The sequence below is a fragment of the Rhinopithecus roxellana genome, chromosome 8 (genome assembly GCF_007565055.1).
Source record: "Rhinopithecus roxellana isolate Shanxi Qingling chromosome 8, ASM756505v1, whole genome shotgun sequence".
NCBI classification, from domain to species: Eukaryota; Metazoa; Chordata; class Mammalia; order Primates; family Cercopithecidae; genus Rhinopithecus; species Rhinopithecus roxellana.
The window spans coordinates 111,041,251-111,062,401 of NC_044556.1; the positions used below are offsets into that span (position 1 = coordinate 111,041,251).

Here is a 21,151-nt window from a genome sequence, read left to right on the forward strand (position 1 = left end):
GTGAATACCCATGATGTAGGCTTGCTTTGAGTACTGGAAAGAAGGTATAAGGTATGAGGTTCCTGGCACAGTTTGTTTTGTTTTGTCTTTTGAAACAGGGTCTGGCTCTGTTGTCCAGGCTGGAGTGCAGTGACACGATCATGGCTCACTGCATCCTCTACCTCCTGAGCTCAATTGATCCTGCCACCTCAGCCTTCTGAGTAGCTGGGACTGTGGGTGCACATTACCACATCCAACTCATTTATAAAAATGTATAGAGAGAGACAGGGTCTCACTGTGTTGCCCAGGCTGGTCCCAAACTTCTGGACTCAAATTATCCTCCAACCTTGGCCTCCCAAAGTGTTGGAATTATAGGTGTAAGCCACTGTACCTAGTCCCTGGCACAGTGTCTGTTGCATGATAGAGCCTCAGCAAGACGTGACTGTTACTGTTTTGGGCTCTCTATACAATGCTTTCTAGTTCCGCCATCCCCTGTGGCCTGTGACCTCCATGTCTCTTGAAGGTAAAAGTAAAAGCTTATGCTTTCAATTGCAGATATGTATTAGAATCCCTCTTAATTACACAAACGGGAAAACAGCTGAGGATGTTACCAGTTTCACAGATCAGTACGGATATGTAGTATATATTTTAAGGAAAATAATACCAGCCAGATTTAGATATTTTAGTATCTGAGTTGCAAAATATGCTGAAAATATATGATGTACGTAGCAGGACGAGCTGCAGACAAAACTCCTCCGACACCAGATTAAAGAAGGGAGAGGCTTCATTTGGCCGGGAGCGTCAGCAGACTTGCGTCTTAAGAGCCGAACTCCCTGAAAAAGAAACTCTTGGCCCATTTAAGGGCTTGCAGCTCTAAGGGGTCCATGTGAAAGGGTGGTGATGGATCAGCAAGCGTGGGGAACGTGGCTGGGGGCTACGTGCAGCAGCTAACAGAACAGAAAGTTTTGCAGGGCTTCCTCATACAATGTCTGGAATTTGCAGATAACACAAGTAGTTTAGGTCAGGGGTTAATATTATTTTTTTAGCCGCCAGGGTCGGGTGGGGGGGTGCCAAGACAGTCTGGCTATTTATCTTCTGTTTCTTTCTAACTTTTTGCTTTCTCTCTTTTCTCCTGTCTTATAAACTAGGCAAAAGTGGGGGAGAGGAGGGTAGCAGGAGAAGCGGTGGTCTCCTTCCTTAATGGTATAGGGAGAATATTTTATTTTGTACTTCTCATGTTTTTAAAGACTGTACTTTATATACATGTTTCTAAAGATTAAGTGTTTCTACTCATTAAGTTGAAGAATCTTTAGAAGTCCTCTCACTGAGGTTTTTTTCCAGAATTACTGGAATATTTCTTTCATACCTACCATTTTTCTTAAAATGTAATATACTTTTAGATAATAAGAGGAGATAAAATATGACTGATAAAGGGCTTGCAGTCTGTTTTGTTAGTTTTTTTTTTTTTTTTGAGACGGAGTCTCGCTTTGTCGCCCAGGCTGGAGTGCTGTGGCCGGATCTCAGCTCACTGCAAGCTCCGCCTCCCGGGTTCACGCCGTTCTCCTGCCTCAGCCTCCCGGGTAGCTGGGACTACAGGCGCCGCCACCTCGCCCGGCTAGTTTTTTGTAGTTTTTAGTAGAGACGGGGTTTCACTGTGTTAGCCAGGATGGTCTCCATCTCCTGACCTCCTGATCCGCCCGTCTCGGCCTCCCAAAGTGCTGGGATTACAGGCTTGAGCCACCGCGCCCGGCTATTTTGTTAATTTTAAAAATATTAGTGGTATTCTTCAAGCAGATTTAGCTTTTCTTCCAATTCTACACTAAGAGTAGCCTAAAGTTAACCATGGCCTTTTTTTTTTTTTTTTTTGTAAGTCTTCAAAAGGATTTTGATGACAACTCTAAGGTACCTTCCAGGGCTTATTTTTAGGAAATAGATAACGATAGTATAAATATATGCTACCCAAACTTCGCATCACATACTTTTTTCTAGGTTATTTTAGAAAAAATCTGTAAACATTTTCATTTCCAAATATTGCTGCTGTTTAGCAAGGGAAGAACTTATACAACTAGCTTTCAGTTGTCTGCTAAGTGTTCAGGGATCAACATAAGAGACCAATTTCAGCATGTAACCTATTTAACTAGCCATTTCATTAAGGCGGCGGTCCCAACCTGGTGCACGTTAGACTCACCTAGAGGACCTCAAAAATAGCGGTGCCTAGGTTCTATCCTCAGAGATTCCAATTGGAATGGTCTAGAACAGAATTTGGGCAGTCTCTCAGGTGATTATCTTGAGGAGCCAGGGTTGACTCCTATGGTATTCATGTGAGAACCAGCTGAGTTTGGGGTTGGGTTGCATATGCTGAAAGGGAATGAACTGAAGTCATTTCCTTCTCTTCCCTATTTACAGTGAAACAACCTGAGAGGAGGGGAAAATCAGAGATCACTGAGAATCTGCAAAGGTTAGAAAATGAAGTAGCTCTTTTCTTTTTGTCATTGTAGACATGGAAGGTCTTTAATATAACTCTAAATGGTTCAGCAGAGGATGCTCTAATGGATGACAGCGATACTCCTACATATAATCTGCAAATAGAACCACAAGATGGATGTCATCCTGGTGACAGCGTGGAAAGGAGTGTGACCTGCCTGCCTTCTGCATCAGATGAAAATGAAAATCAGCTTGATGGGGACAGGCCTGAGCATCTGACCAGCAGTGACAGTGCAATGGGAAAGCCCCGAGTGTCTGAGCAGGACAGTCTCAATAATAATGAAAGCTGCATGTTGAGCTGCGAGGTGGCTGCAGGTGAGAACTCAGAAAACACCCTTTGTGAAGGCTCCAGAGATGAACAGGCCTTCTTGGGAAAGGACAAAAAAAGACCTGGAAAAAGAAGTCCAAGAAGCAAAAAAGGGACTGCTAAGAAGACACCACCAGGTATTTTTTAAAATAGTATTTATTCTTTTCTTTAATTAATTAAAAATGAACCTCCTTCCCCTCCCATACTGTCTTTACTGGCCTACATCTTGCTGCTTAAGCTATTCTGGAGCTAGTTCCACCACAGCACAAGTAGATCCAACTGAGTGATATTCCGTGCATGTGGTACGTCTCCGCACTGTTCCACTGTGCGGGTGTAACAGAGTTTTTTGAATCACTTCCTTATGGCCCTTCCCAATATTTTACTATCTATCATAAACAGTGCTGAGGCCGGGTATGGTGCCTCACGCCTATAATTAGCACTTTGGGAGGCTGAGGTGGGCGGATTACCTGAGGTTGGGGGTTCAAGACCAGCCTGGCCAACATGGTGAAACCCCATCTCTACTAAAAATACAAAAAATTAGCTGGATATAGTGGCGTGTGCCTGTAATTCCAGCTACTCTGGAGGCTGAGGCAGGAGAATCGCTTGAACCCGGGAGGCAGAGGTTGCGGTGAGCCGAGATCGTGCCACTGCGCTCCAGCCTGGCTACAGAGTGAGACTTCGTCTCAAAAAAAAAAAAAGGTGCTGAAATTGACATCCTTTGTACATGTTTTCACATTAGGTACTTTAAATATATGCAGTCTCCCTCCTTTATAAGTTAGACCATTTTCTACCAATATCAACCTTGAAAATTGCCTTGTGTCATTCCTGTGGCTTTGACCTCTAACCTGTCAGTTTCGATGCTAGTATGACCTCTTCATAGATCTTCCCATCTCATTCAGCAGGTAAATAAAGTACATGAACATATATTAATAATATAATTTAATATGTAGTGTTGAATAAGACATCTGGTTCTAATTATCTGTATCACTTTGGTTAAAAAGTAATTCAGAGTATTTCTCATTTGTGTATGCAGTTTGGCAGTTGAAGTTTAGAGCTGTGAAATTTTTGGCCTGATTCACAGGGCCCCCTTGGGAAAAGGCAGCCTCTGGTTATTTTTGATCAGAAACACATGAGCCTAGAAAGTTTTGGTATGCCCTAGACTGGATTCCTTAGTGTAGCATAGCTTTACCCAAGCCAACAGATTTTACATCAGACTCTAGTGAACTAAGTGGAATGTCTCTTCATCTTCTGTTCTCTTCTTTGGTTAATTAGAAATATTATCTGTCTATATCATGTTTTTTATTTGTATTTTTAAAATTTGAAGTAAAATACAAAACTTTTCAGTTTCTACAAATTAATCCATATTTATTCTATAAGGTAATTTGAAAACTTTTTAATATAATTCATAATCTGGCTTTCTGGTTAATGTAACTCATAATTTGGCTTTTCATGTCCCTGTATCCTTTTCTTTTTTTTTTTTTTTTTTGAGACAGAGTCTCGCTCTGTCGCCCAGGCTGGAGTGCTGTGGCCGGATCTCAGCTCACTGCAAGCTCCGCCTCCCGGGTTTACGCCATTCTCCTGCCTCAGCCTCCCGAGTAGCTGGGACTACAGGCGCCTGCCACCTCGCCCGGCTAGTTTTTTGTAGTTTTTAGTAGAGACGGGGTTTCACCGGGTTAGCCGGGATGGTCTCGATCTCCTGACCTCGTGATCCGCCCGTCTCGGCCTCCCAAAGTGCTGAGATTACAGGCTTGAGCCACCGCGTCCGGCCCCCCTGTATCCTTTTCTTAGGAGACTTAAAATAATTTGTAACCAGGGATATGAAAGCTTTTTTTTTTTTTTTTTTTTTTTTTTTTTTTTTTTTGAGACGAGCCGTGCTCTGTCACCCAGTATGGAGTGCAGTGGCGTGATCTCGGCTCACTGCAACCTCCGCCTCCCGGATTCAAGCAATTATCCTGCCTCAGACGATTATCCTGCCTCAGCCTCTTGAGGAGCTGGGATTGCAGGCGTGCACTACCACGCCCTGCTTATTTTTTTTTTTGTATTTTTAATAGAGACGGGGTTTCACCATGTTGGCCAGGCTGGTCTCAAACTCCTGACCTGGTGATCCGTCCACCTCTGCCTCCTAAAGTGCTGGGCTGAGCCACCACACCCCACGAAAGCATTTCTTAAAAGATCTAATAAGCAGAGGATATTTACAGTACTATGTATATATAAATCATTCTATAACTATCATTCAAGGGCAAATTCACCAGGCCTCTCAATCTGATTTTGTGATTTTATTTTCAAGACAGCGTTTCACTGTGTCACCCAAGCTGAAGTGCAGTGGCATGACCATGGCTCTCTGCAGCCTTGACCTCCCAGGCACAAGAGATTCTCCCACTTCAGCCTCTGGAGTAGCTGGGACAACAGGCGTGTGCTACCATGCCTGACTAATTTTTCTTTTATTTTTATTTTTGTAGATAAAGGATCTCTCACTGTTGCCCAAGCTGATCTTAAATTCCTGGCCTCAAGCAATCCTCCTGCCTAGGCGTCCCAAAGTGTTGGGATTATAGGCATCTTATGATGTAAGAACTGACACTTAGTTGCATATCTATGAGTCAGTCATAGCTTTAAGATTATGAGTCCTTTTACTCCTCCCTTCCATGACCTTTATTCCACTTTCCTTAGGTGTGATTATATTACTATTATTTTTATTTTAGAGACAGGATCATGCTACCTTGCCCAGGTTAGTTTCAAACTCCTGGGCTCAAGTGATCCTTTAATCTCAGCTTCTTGAATACCTGGGACTACAGGTGTACACCACTGGGCCTAGCTTATAATTTAAAGTTATTTAGTGTTTATAATACTGTGAATCACTATCTGCTAATGCATTTGAAATATATGATTTATAAAATCTAGTGATAATCTTTATACAGCTTACTTTAAACATTATTTTCTATATCTTATATAAAGTGAGTTTAAGAAAGTAAGAAAGGCCAGACCTGGTGGCTCACACCTTAATCCCAGCACTTTAGGAGGCTGACAGGGCGGATCACTTGCAGGAGTGACCAGCCTGGCCAACATGGCGAAACCCTATCTCTAAAAAAATACAAAAATTAGCTGGGCCTGGTGGCATGCACCTGTAGTCCCAGCTACTCAGCAGGCTGAGGTGAGAGAATGGTTTGAGCCTGGGAGGCGGAGGTTGCAGTGAGCCAAGATCCTGCCACTGCACTCCAGTCTAGGCGACAGCACCAGACCTTGTCTCAAAAGAGTAAGAAGACAGCATCAGGAGTTATAAAACCCACGTACAGATCTTATGATTCTAGGTCACTTGGTGAGACTGAGCAGTCTCTACTTCATTGTTTTCATCTGTATAATGATGATGTTCATCTACCTAAATCTATGCAATTCCTTTTTAAGCTGTGAGTTTCTTAGGTTTCATAGTAGAGGTGGTATACTCTATACTTGAATAAAATGTGGTGATTCGCATGTAGTGCATCTGTAGGGTTTTTATGTTTTAGAGATACATTTTTGTCTTTTAAGTTTTGTTGATAAATTAAAAGAAAGGATACTCCTGTCTGCCCGGGCTGGCGGTGGACGAGGCAGGACTGAGTGTCCTGGGGTGAGTTAGTAGGGCATGGGTGTTTGAGATGGGGGCCCCTTGATTTGAAACTGAATAGGATTATTTTGGGTGTGGAATTAATCCTTTCTAGATGTGGAAGAGACCTAGAATGGGAAGAAGCTTTAGTATTGCCTGGAAGGCTTCCCTCAGAGTTGAGTTGCTAGGACCGCATCCTAAAAACTCGCTTCAGCCCGTCCTCTGTCAGTACATATCCGACGCCCGGTCTAAGTAATGTTGTCTCCCTGTGATTTCTCTCCATCTTCACTGCCACGGTTGAGCATCGTCTTCAGCTGGAGTACTGCAAACGCCCCTAAATTTGTTTCCCATCTTGCTTCCATCCTCCATGTCAAAAATAATGCAAAGAGTTTACACATAGGAGTTTAGGCAAGGACGTGTTTACTCTTTTTTCGGTTAAATTCTTAGATCCTAAGTAAATAAAGTTTCAAACTTTTCAGACGAGTACTTTTCTAATAACTGAATAGCTTCTCAAATGTGAAATGACATATAAAACATGACATTCATTGCAAACCGGAAATGCAGTTTTTTGTAGGTAGGTGCTCGTGTAACACTTTTTAGAAAATATAAAATATAGAAATAAAGAAAAGACAAAAAAATAGAAAATGTAAAATAAAGTAAATTTATTCACTCTTATGCGCCCTTAGCTAGTTTAGTTTGTAGTAATTTTTCAGTTACTTCTGCCCAAAGGCTAGTACTGGAAAAAAATGATAGTGCGGGAAAAAAATGATAGTGCGGGAAAAAAATGATAGTGCGGGAGTCTGGTCACTGAAAGTCATGTCGCTCACTATTAGGAGACATGTCACTATTTATGAGTTTGCTGGAGGCAGTATTTGTGTCAGTGGCTAAAACCTTGATCTTAGCCTCGGAGAGGTCCACTTGTCATTATATGATGAGCTTTTTTTTCCCTTAAGAGAATTGAATCCCCTTGATACGGCTAACGAAGCAGGATTTCAAGCTGCGTACAACAAGTTTTCACTGTCGGGCGGGCGCGTTGGCTCATGCCGGTAATCGTAGCACTTTCAGAAGCCACTGCGGGAGGACTGCTTGAGCCAAGGAGTTTGCGACCAGCCTGGGCAACACAGGGAGACCTCATCTCTACAAAAAGTAAAATAATTAGCTGGGCATGGAGGCACGCACCTGTCGTCCCGGCTACTTGGGAGGCTGAGGTGGGAGGATCACAGCAACAGTGAGCTGCATGGTTCCACCACTGCACCCCAGCTTGGGAGACAGAGGGAGATCCTGTCTCAAAAAAGAAAAAGAAAAAATTTTTCACTGTAGTTAAAATGACAAAGCTTTAGGTAATTATTATCCTAAACACTAATGGCCATTACTTATTTATTGCTATTTTTCACATTACTTCTTACCTGGGGGAGAAAAACAATGGAAATTAATGGTTTTTTTTTTTTTTTAACAGCTTTATTAAGATGTAATTCATTTACATACAATTCACCTACTTAAAATGTACAAATCACTGATTTTTGGTATGCTCACAGGGATGTGTAACCATCAGTAGTCAATTTTCGTACGTGTTTTTCACCACACAAAGAAGCCCTTACATATTAGCACCCACTTCTTACTTCCACTTAGACATCCCAACCCGAGGCAACCATGAGTCGACTTCCTTTTTCTATGGATTTGTCTACTCTGAACATTGCATATTGGTGGAATCATGCAGTAGATGGCCTTTGACTGGCTGCTTTCACTTAACATGTTTTCATGGTTGACCCGTTTTGTAGCATGTATCAGTACTTTGTTCCTTCTTGTGGTCAAAGAATATTCTGTTGCATGGATAGACCGTATTTCATGTAGACATCAGCTGAGGGATGTTTGGGTTGTTTCCATTTTTGACTGTTCTCCTGTGAACGCTGGCCTACAAGTTTTCGTAGAGACATATGTTTTCATTTCCCTTCGTTACATATTTCTAGGAGTAGAACTGCTGGATCATATGGCCACTTTATGCCAAACAGTTTTCCAAAGCAACTGCACCATTTTACAGTCCTGCCAGCACTGTATGAGGGTTACAGTTTCTCTACATCTTCACCAACACTTGTTAATATCTTACTATTTGATTGTCTCCATGTAGTTTTAAAAAAATTGTAATTCATATACCATAAACTTCACCTTTTTAAAGGGTAAATTTAGTGGTTTTAGTATATTCACAAAGTTGTACAATCTAATTCCAGAACATTTGATCCTCCAGGAAGAAATCACGTACCCATTAGCAGTCACTCCTCATTCTTCCCTTCCCCAACCCCTGGCAACCACTGTCCCGTAAATTTTATATATTTGCATGAGACAAGTTTAGATTATGTGTTTTATGGTTGTCATAACAACGTTAGATGTTTACTCAGTACCAGTCACCATAGTATCGAAGCATTTGACAAAACAGTTCAGCAAATGGCGGGAAGCCAGAAATAGGCAGCACATGGAAACTGGGAAGGGAAGACCTTTCTCAGTTGACCTGCCACTGTCAGTGCCCTGACTTGTTTCTCTGGAGGCCTTCACAGTGTGGCCAGCTGAAGGATGACAAGGAGGCTAGAACCTTAGAAAGCCTGCAGTCAGGCTGGTGTAGTGAGAACAAAGACTCTGGATTTGAATCTTGGTTATTTGAGTCTTGGTTCTGCCTGTTTTTACCTGTATGATCTTAGAAAAGGAACTCATTTCCCTGAACCTCTTTTTCTCATCTGTAAGGAAGGCTGATCCTACATATCTTGCAGGATTGTCCTTAGAATGAACCACTCTGTATGTAAACCTCTTTGTAAAGTACCCAGCATAAAATAGGTTCTTCTGAATGGTAGTTGTTGTGTTTATGTGTGTCACAAGATGATATGTATGTATTTATTTATTTAAGACAGGGTTTTATTCTGTCACCTAGGCTGGAGTACAGTGGCGTAATCATGGCTCAAAAACATCCTCGAGTTCCCAGGCTCAGGTGATTCTCCCACCTCAGCCTCCTGGGTAGCTGGGACTACAAGCGCATGCCACTACACTCAACTACCTTTTTTTTTTTTTCTTTTCTTTTCTTTTCTTTTTTTTTTTTTTTTTTTTTTTTTGTAGAGACGGGTTTTCACCATGTTGCCCAGGCTGGTCCTAAATTCCTAGGCTCAAGCCATCCACCAGCTTTGGCCTCCTAAAGTGCTAGGATTAGAGGCATGAGCCACTATACTAGCCACACGAGATGATTTTTGAGTGACATGAGTGGGAGCACCATTAAGCAAAATTAAGATATTAATTTGATTTGACTTTAAGTCCATTTTATCTCTTTTGTCAGTACTTTTTTTATTTCCTAGGAGCTTTTTAATACTGTCTCTTCAGGCGTACCTATCCCTGCCCCACTCCCCTAATGTACGTTCCTAAAAATATATTTTCAGTTCCATACTGGTTTAATGTCAGATACAACATGCTTTTTGCGATGTTAACTGATATCTAAAGTAATAACTAGTGATGCCATAAAATATGAATCCCCAAAGGCCTATTTGCATTTTTATATGTTGACTTCAGCTATAGTAGAACATTGATAGCTGGCCTCTAAGTCAGCTTTATGGAGTCAATTGGGTAATATCTGTACTGGCCAGAGTTGAGATCCCTGGGACTGGTGGGGACTGTGGTGAACAGGAGTCTACATCATACCCTACCTAAGTGCATTCAAATTTTTAAAATGTAAGTGCCTGACTAAGCCCCTGTAAGAGGAACCAATAGGGGCTGGGGTTGATGTTTTGTGATTGTAACCCATTCTACTCAGTAGGTAGATAAATGGACAGTTTAACTCCCTTACAGACTACATACCATACTTTCAGAATTCAGAAGTCCTGGTTCACCTTACTTCTGCTCCCAGTAGATGTTCCACCTCTTTTAAATTAACGTTTCTTTGGACAGTGACATGCAGAAACAGCCTCTCATTTTACTCTCCCTTCATTAAGGGACTGATCGATGAAGGCAGGTCCTGTCTTTTATGAAGCTCAGCGAGTAAGAATAGAATAAAGAGTTCCTGATTTATATAGAGTCAAATAATTTCACAATCAGAAGAGACTTCAAGGTCACTAGCCAAAACTGTCTTAGTAAAAAAAAAAAAAGGCCCAATATTAAAAGTGTATTTGTTTTCTATTGCTACCGGACCAAGTTACCACAAATTTAGTGGCAAATGTATTATCTTACAGTTCTGTAGATCAAGAATCTGACATGGTTCTTACTGGGCTCACATCAAGTTGTTAGCAGGGCTGCGTGTCCCTTTCGGGACGCTCCCTGGGAGAGTCTCCCTGGGAGAGTCTGTTTCCTTGCCTTTTCCGGATTCTAGAGGCTTCCCACATTCCCCAGCTTCTGTTACCCTTCCTCCGTCTTCAAGGCCAGCAGTGGCTTTGAAGTGAGCCCAAGTCCTCACATTGCATCACTTTGACCAGCTGACGCTTTGGCCTCTCTCTTCCACGTTTAAGGTCCCTTGTGATTACACTGGGTCCCCCCAGATATTGCAAGATAATCTCCCTTTTTCAAGATCAGCTGGGCTGGGCGCAATGGCTCACACCTGTAATCCCAACACTTTGGGAGGTCAAAGCGGGGAATATATTTATAAGTTCTGGGTATGGGGACAGGGTCATCTTTGGGAGCTGTTATTCTGCCTACCACAAAAAGATTTTAATTGATATAGACTAGATGATAACATTACATAACAGAATAATTCTTCACTTAATAAAAGTTTTTCTGACATTGTTTTGTAGACCCGTATAGGATTACTTAGTCAGCAGATATTTATTGAGCATTATATGCTGGGCACTATAAAACTGCGGGTGCACCTCCCCTTCAGTTTTGTGTGCTCAAGTGAGGGAGCCGTGTAACTAACATGTGCAGTCTAGCAAGATGGGAGTCATAAGTAAGCACATGGTCGTGGAGGTAACCCATCCTGGAGAGTTAGAGAAGGTTGTCAGGAGGAGTTGGTATCTAAGCTGAGTTAGGACAAATAGGTGCTACTGAAGTAAAAGCAATGGGGGCAAAGAGGAGAGGAGGACGTCAGAGATGGCAGGCGCACCGTGGACTGGAGCTCACAAGACAAGAAGAGAGTATCCTACGTTTCAGCACCTGCCAATATTCCTGCTTGAGCAGAATAAAAGGAAGGCATGGATCAAGGGGGAGTAGTAGAGAGTAGAGCGATAAAGAGAGGGAGGCTTAGAAGATTAGCCAAGTCCAGCTTAGAAATGGTTTTTAACATTGCCAGTTTGGGCCTTAACAACAGGTTTGAGTAAGGGAATGACATGCTATGAATTGCGTTTTTTAGGAGATTCCTCCGTCTGCAGTGTGGAGAATTGGTTGGAGCAGTGCGAGATTAGAAACAATACACAGTTAAGGGGCTTTTACAGTAATCTCTGTAGGAGACACTGGTGATCTCCAATGACAGAGTAGCTGGACGGCTGGAGAGACGTCAGTGAATTCAGTTACGAAGGAGGTGGAATTAACAGGACTGGATCATTAATTAGATACGAAAAAAGAGTCCAGGATAATCTAATTCCCAGTTATCTGGTTTGAGCACCAGGATGCTTGATGATGCCATTTATTGATTTATTGAACAGGGAGAGAAAGAGCAAGTTTGGAGAGAAGAGAGTAGAAGACAGTGTTGTGCTTTTGGATCAGGTGTCTGGGGTCTCCTCGACGTCTAAGTAGACATGTTAAACAAGCTTCTGGCCTAGAGTCAGGCCCGTGATGTTGGCTAGAGATGCAGACTTGGGAGAGCTGCTAGAAAGGGCCTTAAAAGTGACCTACTCTAACCTCTTAGATTCTACGCATGAGAAAGTCAAAGGTTTAACTGAGAGAATACATTGTTCATTTTTGTAGGAGAGAGAACACGATTTAGGATGTGAATCTCGGGCTCCTCATGAGCTAGAATGTGTTTGTGTGTGTGCGCGTGCGTGTGTGTGTGTGCAGGACTCTGTGTTTTCATCAGAGTCCTACTTCTCCCACTAAACAATGAGACGCCAGCCATGGTGGCTCACACCTGTAATCCCAGCACTTTGGGAGGCCGAGGCAGGAGGACTGCTTGAGTCAAGGAGTTCAAGACCAGCCTGGGCAACACAGTGGGACCTGGTCTTTACAAAAAATAAAAAAATTAGCCGGCATGGTGGCATACATCTGTAGTCCCAGCTACTCAGGAGACTGAGGCAGGAGGATCACTTGAGCCTGAGAGGTCAAGGCCGTAGTGAGCCGTGGATCACACCACTACACTCCACCCTGTGACAGAATGAGACTCTGTCTCAAAAAGTTAAAAAACATACAAAACGATGAGGTTCTGTTGGTGGGGTAAAAATGATAATGAGCCACCAACTGTTACTGATTTTTTCTATTGTGGAAATATTTGCCAAGCATTAGGAATACAGTAAAGACAAAGCAGATCTGTGCTTCCCCTCCCAGACCCCTGGTGGAGTCCAGTGGGAAGGCAGGTATTAAATAAAATTAACAACCTGGCAGTGGCTCATGCCTGGAATCCCAGCACTTTGGGAGGCTGAGGTGGGTAAATCACCTGAGGTCAGGAGTTCGAGACCAGCCTGACCAACATGGAGAAACCCCGTCTCTACTAAAAATACAAAATTAGCCAGGCGTGGTGGCGCATGCCTGTAATCCCAGCTACTCAGGAGGCTGAGGCAGGAGAATCGCTTCAACCTGGGAGACGGAGGTTGCGGTGAGCCAAGATCATGCCATTGCACTCCAGCCTGAGCAAGAGTGAAACTCCATCTCAAAAACAAAATAAAATAATAAATTTAATAAAAGTATTGCAAGGTTGTATAGTCTGCTTGCTTCTAGAACTGACGCATGTTCACCGTGTGTGGAATGGAATGGAGAGATCAGTTTGGAAGATGGTAGGAGATGAGTTTTGAAGTATTACCTCTTGGGTATTCTGAATGCTAATGAGAGAAAACCCTTTAGTGGAAAGCGTAGTTAAGGGTTGAGAGTGGGAGTAACATACCACCTACTTATAAGAGCACCCTAAACTGATGGTTAGAAGGATAGAAATGCATTCCCTGCTGTTATCTAGCTCTTTCCAATAGGCTGCACCATTTCCAGGAGCGTTGCGAAAGGTGTTTGTTACAATTGAAAGTACAAACGTCAGAGAAGGGAACAACAGAATATAATAATAAAGCAGAAAATCAAAGAATTATGCATGGTCTGCATATTAGCTTTCTCTTGCAGTGTAACAAAACTCAGCAGCTGAAAACAGCAAACATGTATCATCTCATGGTTTTTGTAGGTCAGAATCTGTGTGGCTTAGCTTGGCGCTTCTCACTTAAGTCTCTTATGAGGTTGCAGTCAAGAGTTGGCCAGGGCTATAGTCATCTCAAGGTTTGATAGAGGTTGGGTAATCTGCTTCCAAGGTCACATGGTTCTTGGCAGGCCCCAGACCCCTGCCACGTGGCCTACTCCACAGGGCTGCCTTACACCATGACAGCTGGCTTCCTCCAGGACTAGCAGTCAGAGAGAGAGAGCACTCAACCTGGGAGTCATACCTTTTTAATGACCTAATTTTGGAAGTGATATTCCATCACTTCTGCATATTCCTTTCATTAAAAGCAGGTTACTGGGTCCAACTTGTGCTTATGGTAGGGGGTTGTACAAGGCACGAATACCAAGAGGCAGGGATCACGGGGGCCCATCTTAAAGGAGGTCTGCTGCAGTCTGCTAGGGGAAAGTCTATGCCTCAGATTGTGGCAAGGGCCCCGTGAGAATGTAATGGCAATTCTATTCACAGTTCCTTTTTTCCTCTGAACACCTTTCCTGAGATTGCGGGTGGAACCCAGGGGTATATGATGGTACAGACGGCCCAGTTAGTTTTCTTTTTGTCTATTTTTTTTTTTTTTATCATTTTAGTCATGCTGTTAAAATGCAATATCTATGCAGAGAAAAGGTGAAAAAGAAGAGAATTACAATCAATCAGACCTTTCAAATTCTGTCCAAGAAAGCAGCATTCTCCAAGTCTCAGTAATGAGTTAGGTATTTTTTAAGTAATGTGATATTTTATGTGCAGAAAAAGTAAGAAATTAAAACTAAGAAATTAAGAAATTTACCTCCAGATGCATGTATTTATGGCATACATATTAACCTAGACAAATGAAGACTTTGTAAAAGTTTTTAGATATAAGAATATTTTATAGGCTATATTTTAAAATATGGTTTTTTAAATTGATTTTATAGGACTCAGATTAGTGGAAGCTTAATGGAAACGTAACCTTAGGTGGGAGTTTAGTGACTCTTGGCTTCTCAGTTCTTTACTGTGAAAGTCAAATTTTCCAATGTTTAATAGTTTTTTAAATAGTCACCTTTTGTTCTTCTATTTACTCCTTTTGTTTTTACTGGATCACGATCCCTACAAAGAGTGACTGTTTTATCTTCATTTGTTTAAAATAATAGTTTATAGGCATCACTGATAGGGTCAGAACTACAATTGATTAAGAGATTTTTTGTTGTCTTGTTTTTTTAAACAAAGTTGTATGCACCTGCCTCTTAATTTGTAAAATGCACACAAGTGAACATTTGAAAATGTCACACAAGTGAAAAACAGGTAGAGATTATATGCATGCAATAGAGCACTATTTGACAGTGAAAATGAATGAAATCCTAATACATGCTATAACATGGATGAATGTTGAAAAGGTGCTAAGTGAAAGAAGCTGTACGTGTGAAATGTCCAGAATCGGCAAATCTACACGGACAGAAAGTAGATTAGTTGGCTGCATAGAGCTAGGGAGGCAGTAGAGGGACGGGGTGACAGCTGAAGAATGTGAGATTTCTCTTTGGGGTAATAAACATTCCAAAATGTAACATGGTGATGGTCGTGCAATACAATATACTAAAGCAAAGCCCCTGAATTATGTATTATGAGAATTATGTCTCAGTAAAGCTGTTAAAAGAAAAAAAGGCCGGGCGCAGTGGCTCACACTGTAATCCCAGCACTTTGGGAGGCCTAGGCAGGTGGATCACTTGAAGTCAGGAGTTCAAGACCAGCCTGGCCAACGTGGTGAAACCCCATGTCTACTGAAAACACAAAAATTAGCCGGGGGTGGTGGCGCGTGCCCGTACCATTATAGGCGTGAGCCACCTGGCCCGGCTACTAGAGAGGCTGAGGCAGGAGAATTGCTTGAACCTGGGAGGCAGAGGTTGCAGTGAGCTGAGATCATGCCATTGCACTCCAGCCTGGGCAAAGAAGCAAGACTCCATCTCAAAAAAATAAAAAATAAAGGCAGGGCTTGGTGGTAGTTGGTTTGGTGATATGCAGAAATGGTATAGTTATTTGTCTCCACAAAATTTAAAAATTACTAGTGTAATGGAAATTGATGTAACAATTTTCTGTAAACTATAATAAAATGCCATTAAATGTGTTTCTCTGTGCCTTTCTTTTGACCTTTTGAAAGTTCAGAGTTAACCCCTGGGCTTCTAATGCTTCCGTTCTTATATGATTTCATTAATTGCAAAGAGAATCTCTGATGTCAGTAGCTTTTAGAGAATTATAGAATATTAAAGGAGGGAGGCTTTTAAGGAAAATTTCACTGTTTGGTTTGCTTTGGGTATTAGGCTTTCCTCCTTCTCCCACAAATATATATTTATTATTATTACTATTATTTTGAGATGGACTCTTGCTCTGTTGTCCATGCTGGAGTGCAATGCCGTGATCTCCGCTCACTGCAACCTCTGCCTCCTGGGTTCAAGTGATTCTCTTGCCTCAGCCTCCCGAGTAGCCGGAATTATGGGCACGCACCACCATACCTGGCTAATTTTTTGTATTTTTAGTAGGGACTGGGTTTTACCATATTGGCCAGGCTGGTCTCGGACTCCTGACCTCGTGATCTGCCTGCCTCGGCCTCCCAAAGTGCTGGGATTACAGGCGTGAGCCATCGCGCCCGGACCATTATTTTTTTTTTTTTTTTTTTTGAGGCGGAGTCTCGCTCTGTCGCCCAGGCTGGAGTGCAGTCGCGCGATCTCCGCTCACTGCAGGCTCCGTCTTCCAGGTTTAGGCCATTCTCCTGCCTCAGCCTCCCGAGCAGCTGGGACTACAGGCGCCGCCACCACACCCGGCTAATTTTTTTTTGTATTTTTTAGTAGAGATGAGGTTTCACCGTGTTAGCCAAGATGGTCTCGATGTCCTGACCTCGTGATCCACCCACCTCGGCCTCCCAAAGTGCTGGGATTACAGGCTTGAGCCACCGCGCCCGGCCAGCGGACCATTATTTTTGTTTTGAATTTAAATACGTGCCTTTATGTTTGTTAGAGAAACAAAATATTTTTATTTTCAGGCATACAGGAAAATCATATACTTCCAGTAAGAAAATCATGTGCTCTCTTATAAGGTCATGTAAATTTTGAGAATTTTTTTAGTATAGAGAACCAAGGAATATTTTCTATTTGATAGTTGATGGATTCAGTGTGCTTGGAATGAACAGGGAAAATATGGTAAAAATGTAACCATGTTGATATTAGCAAAAGTCAGTGTACTTCCAATGGATAAACAATGTATTTAATCGGATTTGAAAAATCCAAATATGGTGCTTGAGTTGTTTGTGGACCTGGATAAGTAGGTTTAAGGATTTGGCTAGGCATGGTGACTCACACCAGCATTTTGGGAGGCCAAAACGAGAGCGTGGCTTGAGTCCATGAGGTCAAGAACAGCCTGGGCCGGACTCGGTGGCTCACGCCTGCAAGGTTCTAATGTCGGCTCCCCCGGAGCGCACTAGAAGACAGCTCAAGGCCGTGTGGAGCAACGCGCTGTTTCCATCAGCGCCTGGGTGCAGACGGGCTGAGGCCTAAAATGGCGTAAGCCCCACGTGAGGACGGGGCAGGGGTTTTACAGTCTCCTGCAAACAGGAAGTGTCCCTGTCTGATGTAACTGCTACGTGGTACCCGGATGGCCTCTCTCCATCCGCAGGGGTAGGTGTCTTCCGGCCAGCCCACTTCCTGCGTCTGCTGTCTCACTGACGCACGCTGCTGGCGCAAGTGGCGCCTTGGGACTGGGCCTGAGAAGGCAGGAGTTATTCATCCCCCCAAGCTTTCAGGCCCCGGGGAGAATCTTTCATTCCTGTCTATTTGTCTTCTGTAGAAGAGGGAAGAGGGACGACTTTCTCACTAACTACTTCAGGCATGACATAGGGGGTGGCGTGGGCACCTCGGAAACAAAAGAAAAAACTTAATTTGGGGGATTTTGAGAGACGGGTTGGCATCCACCGTGCCGTTGTAGCAGGAGCATGGTTTGGATCGTCTGGCGGTTTACTGTAGTTTCAACAAGAGTTTTAATGGCTTTCATTATCAGTGGGATAACACGGGAGAAACAGGAGGACCCCAGTGGTGAAGATGCCCGTCCCTACCAGCGTTTTACATCCTCCTAAATTAGAGAACCGCCCCCTGGAAGGTTTGCCGGGTCCCATCCCGTCCAGGTTTGGACTGGACCTTGGGCTACTTTTCCGATGTTTGAGGCGATTTCTAGAACCGCTTTTCCGTTATCGTCTGTGTTAAGACAGCAGTTGGAGGTATTAAACTCACCACAGACCCCACCGTCTTCTGCTAGTAAGTGTCCAGTGCCAGCCTGTGTTGATAAATTGCCGCGCGCATTTGGTTTTGTTGTTGCGCGAGCATTTCCAGGGCTGAGGCGCTTTGGTTGGTGATGGTCTCTAGAGCAGTCTGTGGTCTGATTATTCTATTTAGCGTGTATATGGAATGGCCCTGTGAACCATCCTCTGCCCGGGTGGCAGGACTGTAATATTTGATGATCCGTTGCGGAGGCCACTCGTCCTCTTGCCGTCTTTGGCTTCCTCCTACCTTTAAGGACTGTTTTTCTCTGGTTGTCATACACAGGGACTCTGAGGGTGTTGCCCACCTGCTTTGGAAGTAAAAAGAATCCAGGTTTAATTGTGCCTAAGAAGCAAGTACCTTGCCAGTGATAAGGTAGCCATGAGGAAGCCTGGGTTCCACATATCCAAAGAATCCATCAGGGGCAGTCCATTGTAGGCTGGTGTTCATGGGATTGTCGCATAGTGCACTTAGGCAGGGGTGTGCGGCCTAAGGGTTAGTGGTATTTATACAGTTCCAGGCCTTTGTTGACAAGACACAATTGAGATAGCTTAAGTTAGAAGGAGACCATGCTCCGAGGGGTAACCGTGGCCACCACTCAGCTGTGGAGGTGTTGACTGTTAGGGTTTGGTGACAGGAGTTTCGCCTACGGCGCAATGGGTTTTATCAGTCCACTTGTGGGATATTCTCGCCGTCCCACTTACTGGGTTGGTAGGTGTCCAGGACTGCGGGCGTTCCTGAGGAGTGAAAGTGAGGCTGGGGTTTTGAAATGCTAGTAATTAAGAGGGATGTCTGTGCCGTCCCACGGCCACTGTTCACTCGTACGAGCTCCCCCGCACACCCAGCGATTGGACACATTCGTGGTGAGCTAAATGTGCTTTCCTAGATGTACAGACAGGTTTTTTTTCTGGCTTGAGAAGGGATACATCTGCTTGTAGTTTTTAATACAGAGGAATGGAAGTATCACGGGTGATTTTCTGATTTTCAGGGGAGTTAACCCCGGGAGGGCGCCAACAGACAACACAAGGCCGTGTGGAGCAACACGCTGTTTTAATGAGCCACTGGGTGCAGGCGGGATGAGGCCTAAAATGGCGTCGGCCCCATGTGAGGACGGGGGCCAGGGGTTTTACAGTCTCCTGTAAACAGGAAGTGTCCCTGTCTGATGTAACTGCTATGTGGTACCCGGATGTCTCTCTCCATCCTCAGGGATAGGTGTCTTCCGGCCAGCCCTCTTCCCGCTTCTGCTGTCTCACTGACAAACGCTACTGGTACAAGTGGCCTTGCACCTTGGGACTGGGCCTGAGAAGGGAGGAGTTACTCATCCCCCCACACTTTCAGGCCCCGGGGAGAATCTTTCAAAGCTCATAATCCCAGCACTTTGGGAGGCAGAGGAGGGGGATCATGAGGCCAAGAGATTGAGACCGTCCTGGCCAAGATGGTGAAACCCCGTCTCTACTAAAAATACAAAAGTTAGCTGGGTGTAGTGGCACACGCCTGTAGTCCCAGCTACCCAGGAAGCTAAGGCAGGAGAATCGCTTGAACCGGGGAAGCGGAGGCTGCAGTGAGTTGAGATTGCGCCACTGCACTCCAGCCTGGCAACAGAGCAAGACTCCGTCTCAGAAAACAAAACAACAACAGACCAGAACAAAACAAAACAAATAAAACCCAGCCTGGACAACATAGAGAACCTGTCTCTACTAGAAAAGAAATTTTTTATATTAGCTGGGCATGGTGGAGGTCCCAGTTACTCAGGAGGCTGAGGTAGCAGCATCATCACTAGACCCAAGGAGTTCGAGTTTGTATGATCCTGCTGCTCTGCTGTAACGTGGGCAGCAGAGACTCTGTCTTTAACATTTTTTAAGAAAAGAAGAGGTTTAAGAATTAGCATAACAAATTGCATGCTTGGGCAAATGTTTTACATATTTTTCGTTTTTCATAAAAACATGTTAAAGTGTAAAATGTCTAATCAAACTTCTGAGAGGAAAAATAGAGAATCCAAACATTGGTGCTAATTGACATGTTCTATATAATTTAGATTCTAAATCCCAGAAATATTTATGTGTACTAATTGTGCCTTGATTAGAAAGCCTGAAGCAAGCTCTAGGAAGTGGTGGAATCACTGTAAATGCTGTAATAAACAGAGCCCATGGGTTACCTGCTGTTACAACCTAAGCACCAAGGGATGGGGAGCATTGGTCCTTAACAGCCTCTTGTTGGCATGCATCTGTCAAATTCCACTGGAGTTTCTTGAAGTTCATTTTAAGACTGCCACCTGAAGTCAAGTCCAGTGGCTGTTCCTGTCTTCCTATCCCTGTATTGACATTGAAACCACTTACCCAACACTCAGGTGCGAGAATAGTGCTGCCATGTTGTGTGCCTAGTAAATTCTGGCTGTACTTTGTGTGTCACCTTATTTAATCCTTTGCTGTTAGTTTACGAGAAGACGGGTTGAGTGAGTCAGGTCGCTTACTTTAGGTTAACTGGGTGGCTGGACTCCAGCCTAAGATCTTAACTGAAGTCCTGCCTCACTCCCTCTGAAGGCAGAGGATACAGCCCAGGGGCATGGGAGGGAACCTGGCACATGGAGCACGTGGTAATTATGTCATAAGTACATAATACATTCTTTTAGCCCGAGGTCAGGCCAGAAGGAAGTTGACTAATTTCCAGATTTATTACAGTCATAATACCTGTGTCTAGTGTTGAGGAAAAGGAAGGGATGTTTCCTGTTTGCTGCTTCAGTATGGTTGGCCAGTGACTGGAGGTATTTAAAAGGTGAGCACTGGCCAGGAATGGTGGCTCACGCCTTTAATGCCAGCACTTTGGGAGGCTGAGGCAGGCGGATCACCTGAGGCAGGGAGTTTGAGACCAGCCTGACCAACATGGCGAAACCCCGTCTCTACTAAAACTACAAAAAATTATATGGGCATGGTGGCGGGCACCTGTAATCCCAGCTACGTGGGAGGCTGAAGCAGGAGAATCACTTGAACCTGGGAGGCAGAGGCTGCAGTGAGCCGAGATCATGCCATTGCACTCCAGCCTGGCAACAAGAACAAAACTCTGTCCCCCCTCCCCACCAAAAAAAAAGGTGAGCATTGCCCTTCACTCTCCTTTCCATTTTCATGGCATTGATCAGAACCTTAGAGGACGAAACGTGTCAGAAAGAGGGAGCGTGTCAGAAAGAGATTCTCGCACAGGAACTACATCAAGCGTGTGTTAAAATTTATTTCTGA

The 21,151-nt window shown here is 43.7% G+C and overlaps 1 protein-coding gene and 1 long non-coding RNA gene across 7 annotated transcripts in view; both read left to right on the forward strand.

Annotated features, from left to right (window-relative positions):
* Window positions 1-21,151, forward strand: part of CNST (consortin, connexin sorting protein) — a 117,341-nt gene that overhangs the window by 36,674 nt on the left and 59,516 nt on the right. For all 6 annotated transcript variants that reach the window (XM_010387315.2, XM_010387317.2, XM_030935841.1 and 3 more), the window contains one exon: window positions 2,478-2,907. In XM_010387315.2, the coding sequence (XP_010385617.1) occupies window positions 2,529-2,907 (379 nt within the window). In that variant the 5' untranslated portion in view covers window positions 2,478-2,528. The remainder of the gene's footprint in view (window positions 1-2,477; window positions 2,908-21,151) is intronic.
* LOC115899113 lies at window positions 17,315-19,556 on the forward strand. The gene is made up of 2 exons (XR_004058764.1): window positions 17,315-18,784; window positions 19,068-19,556. It is a non-coding gene; the product is annotated as an uncharacterized LOC115899113 (long non-coding RNA).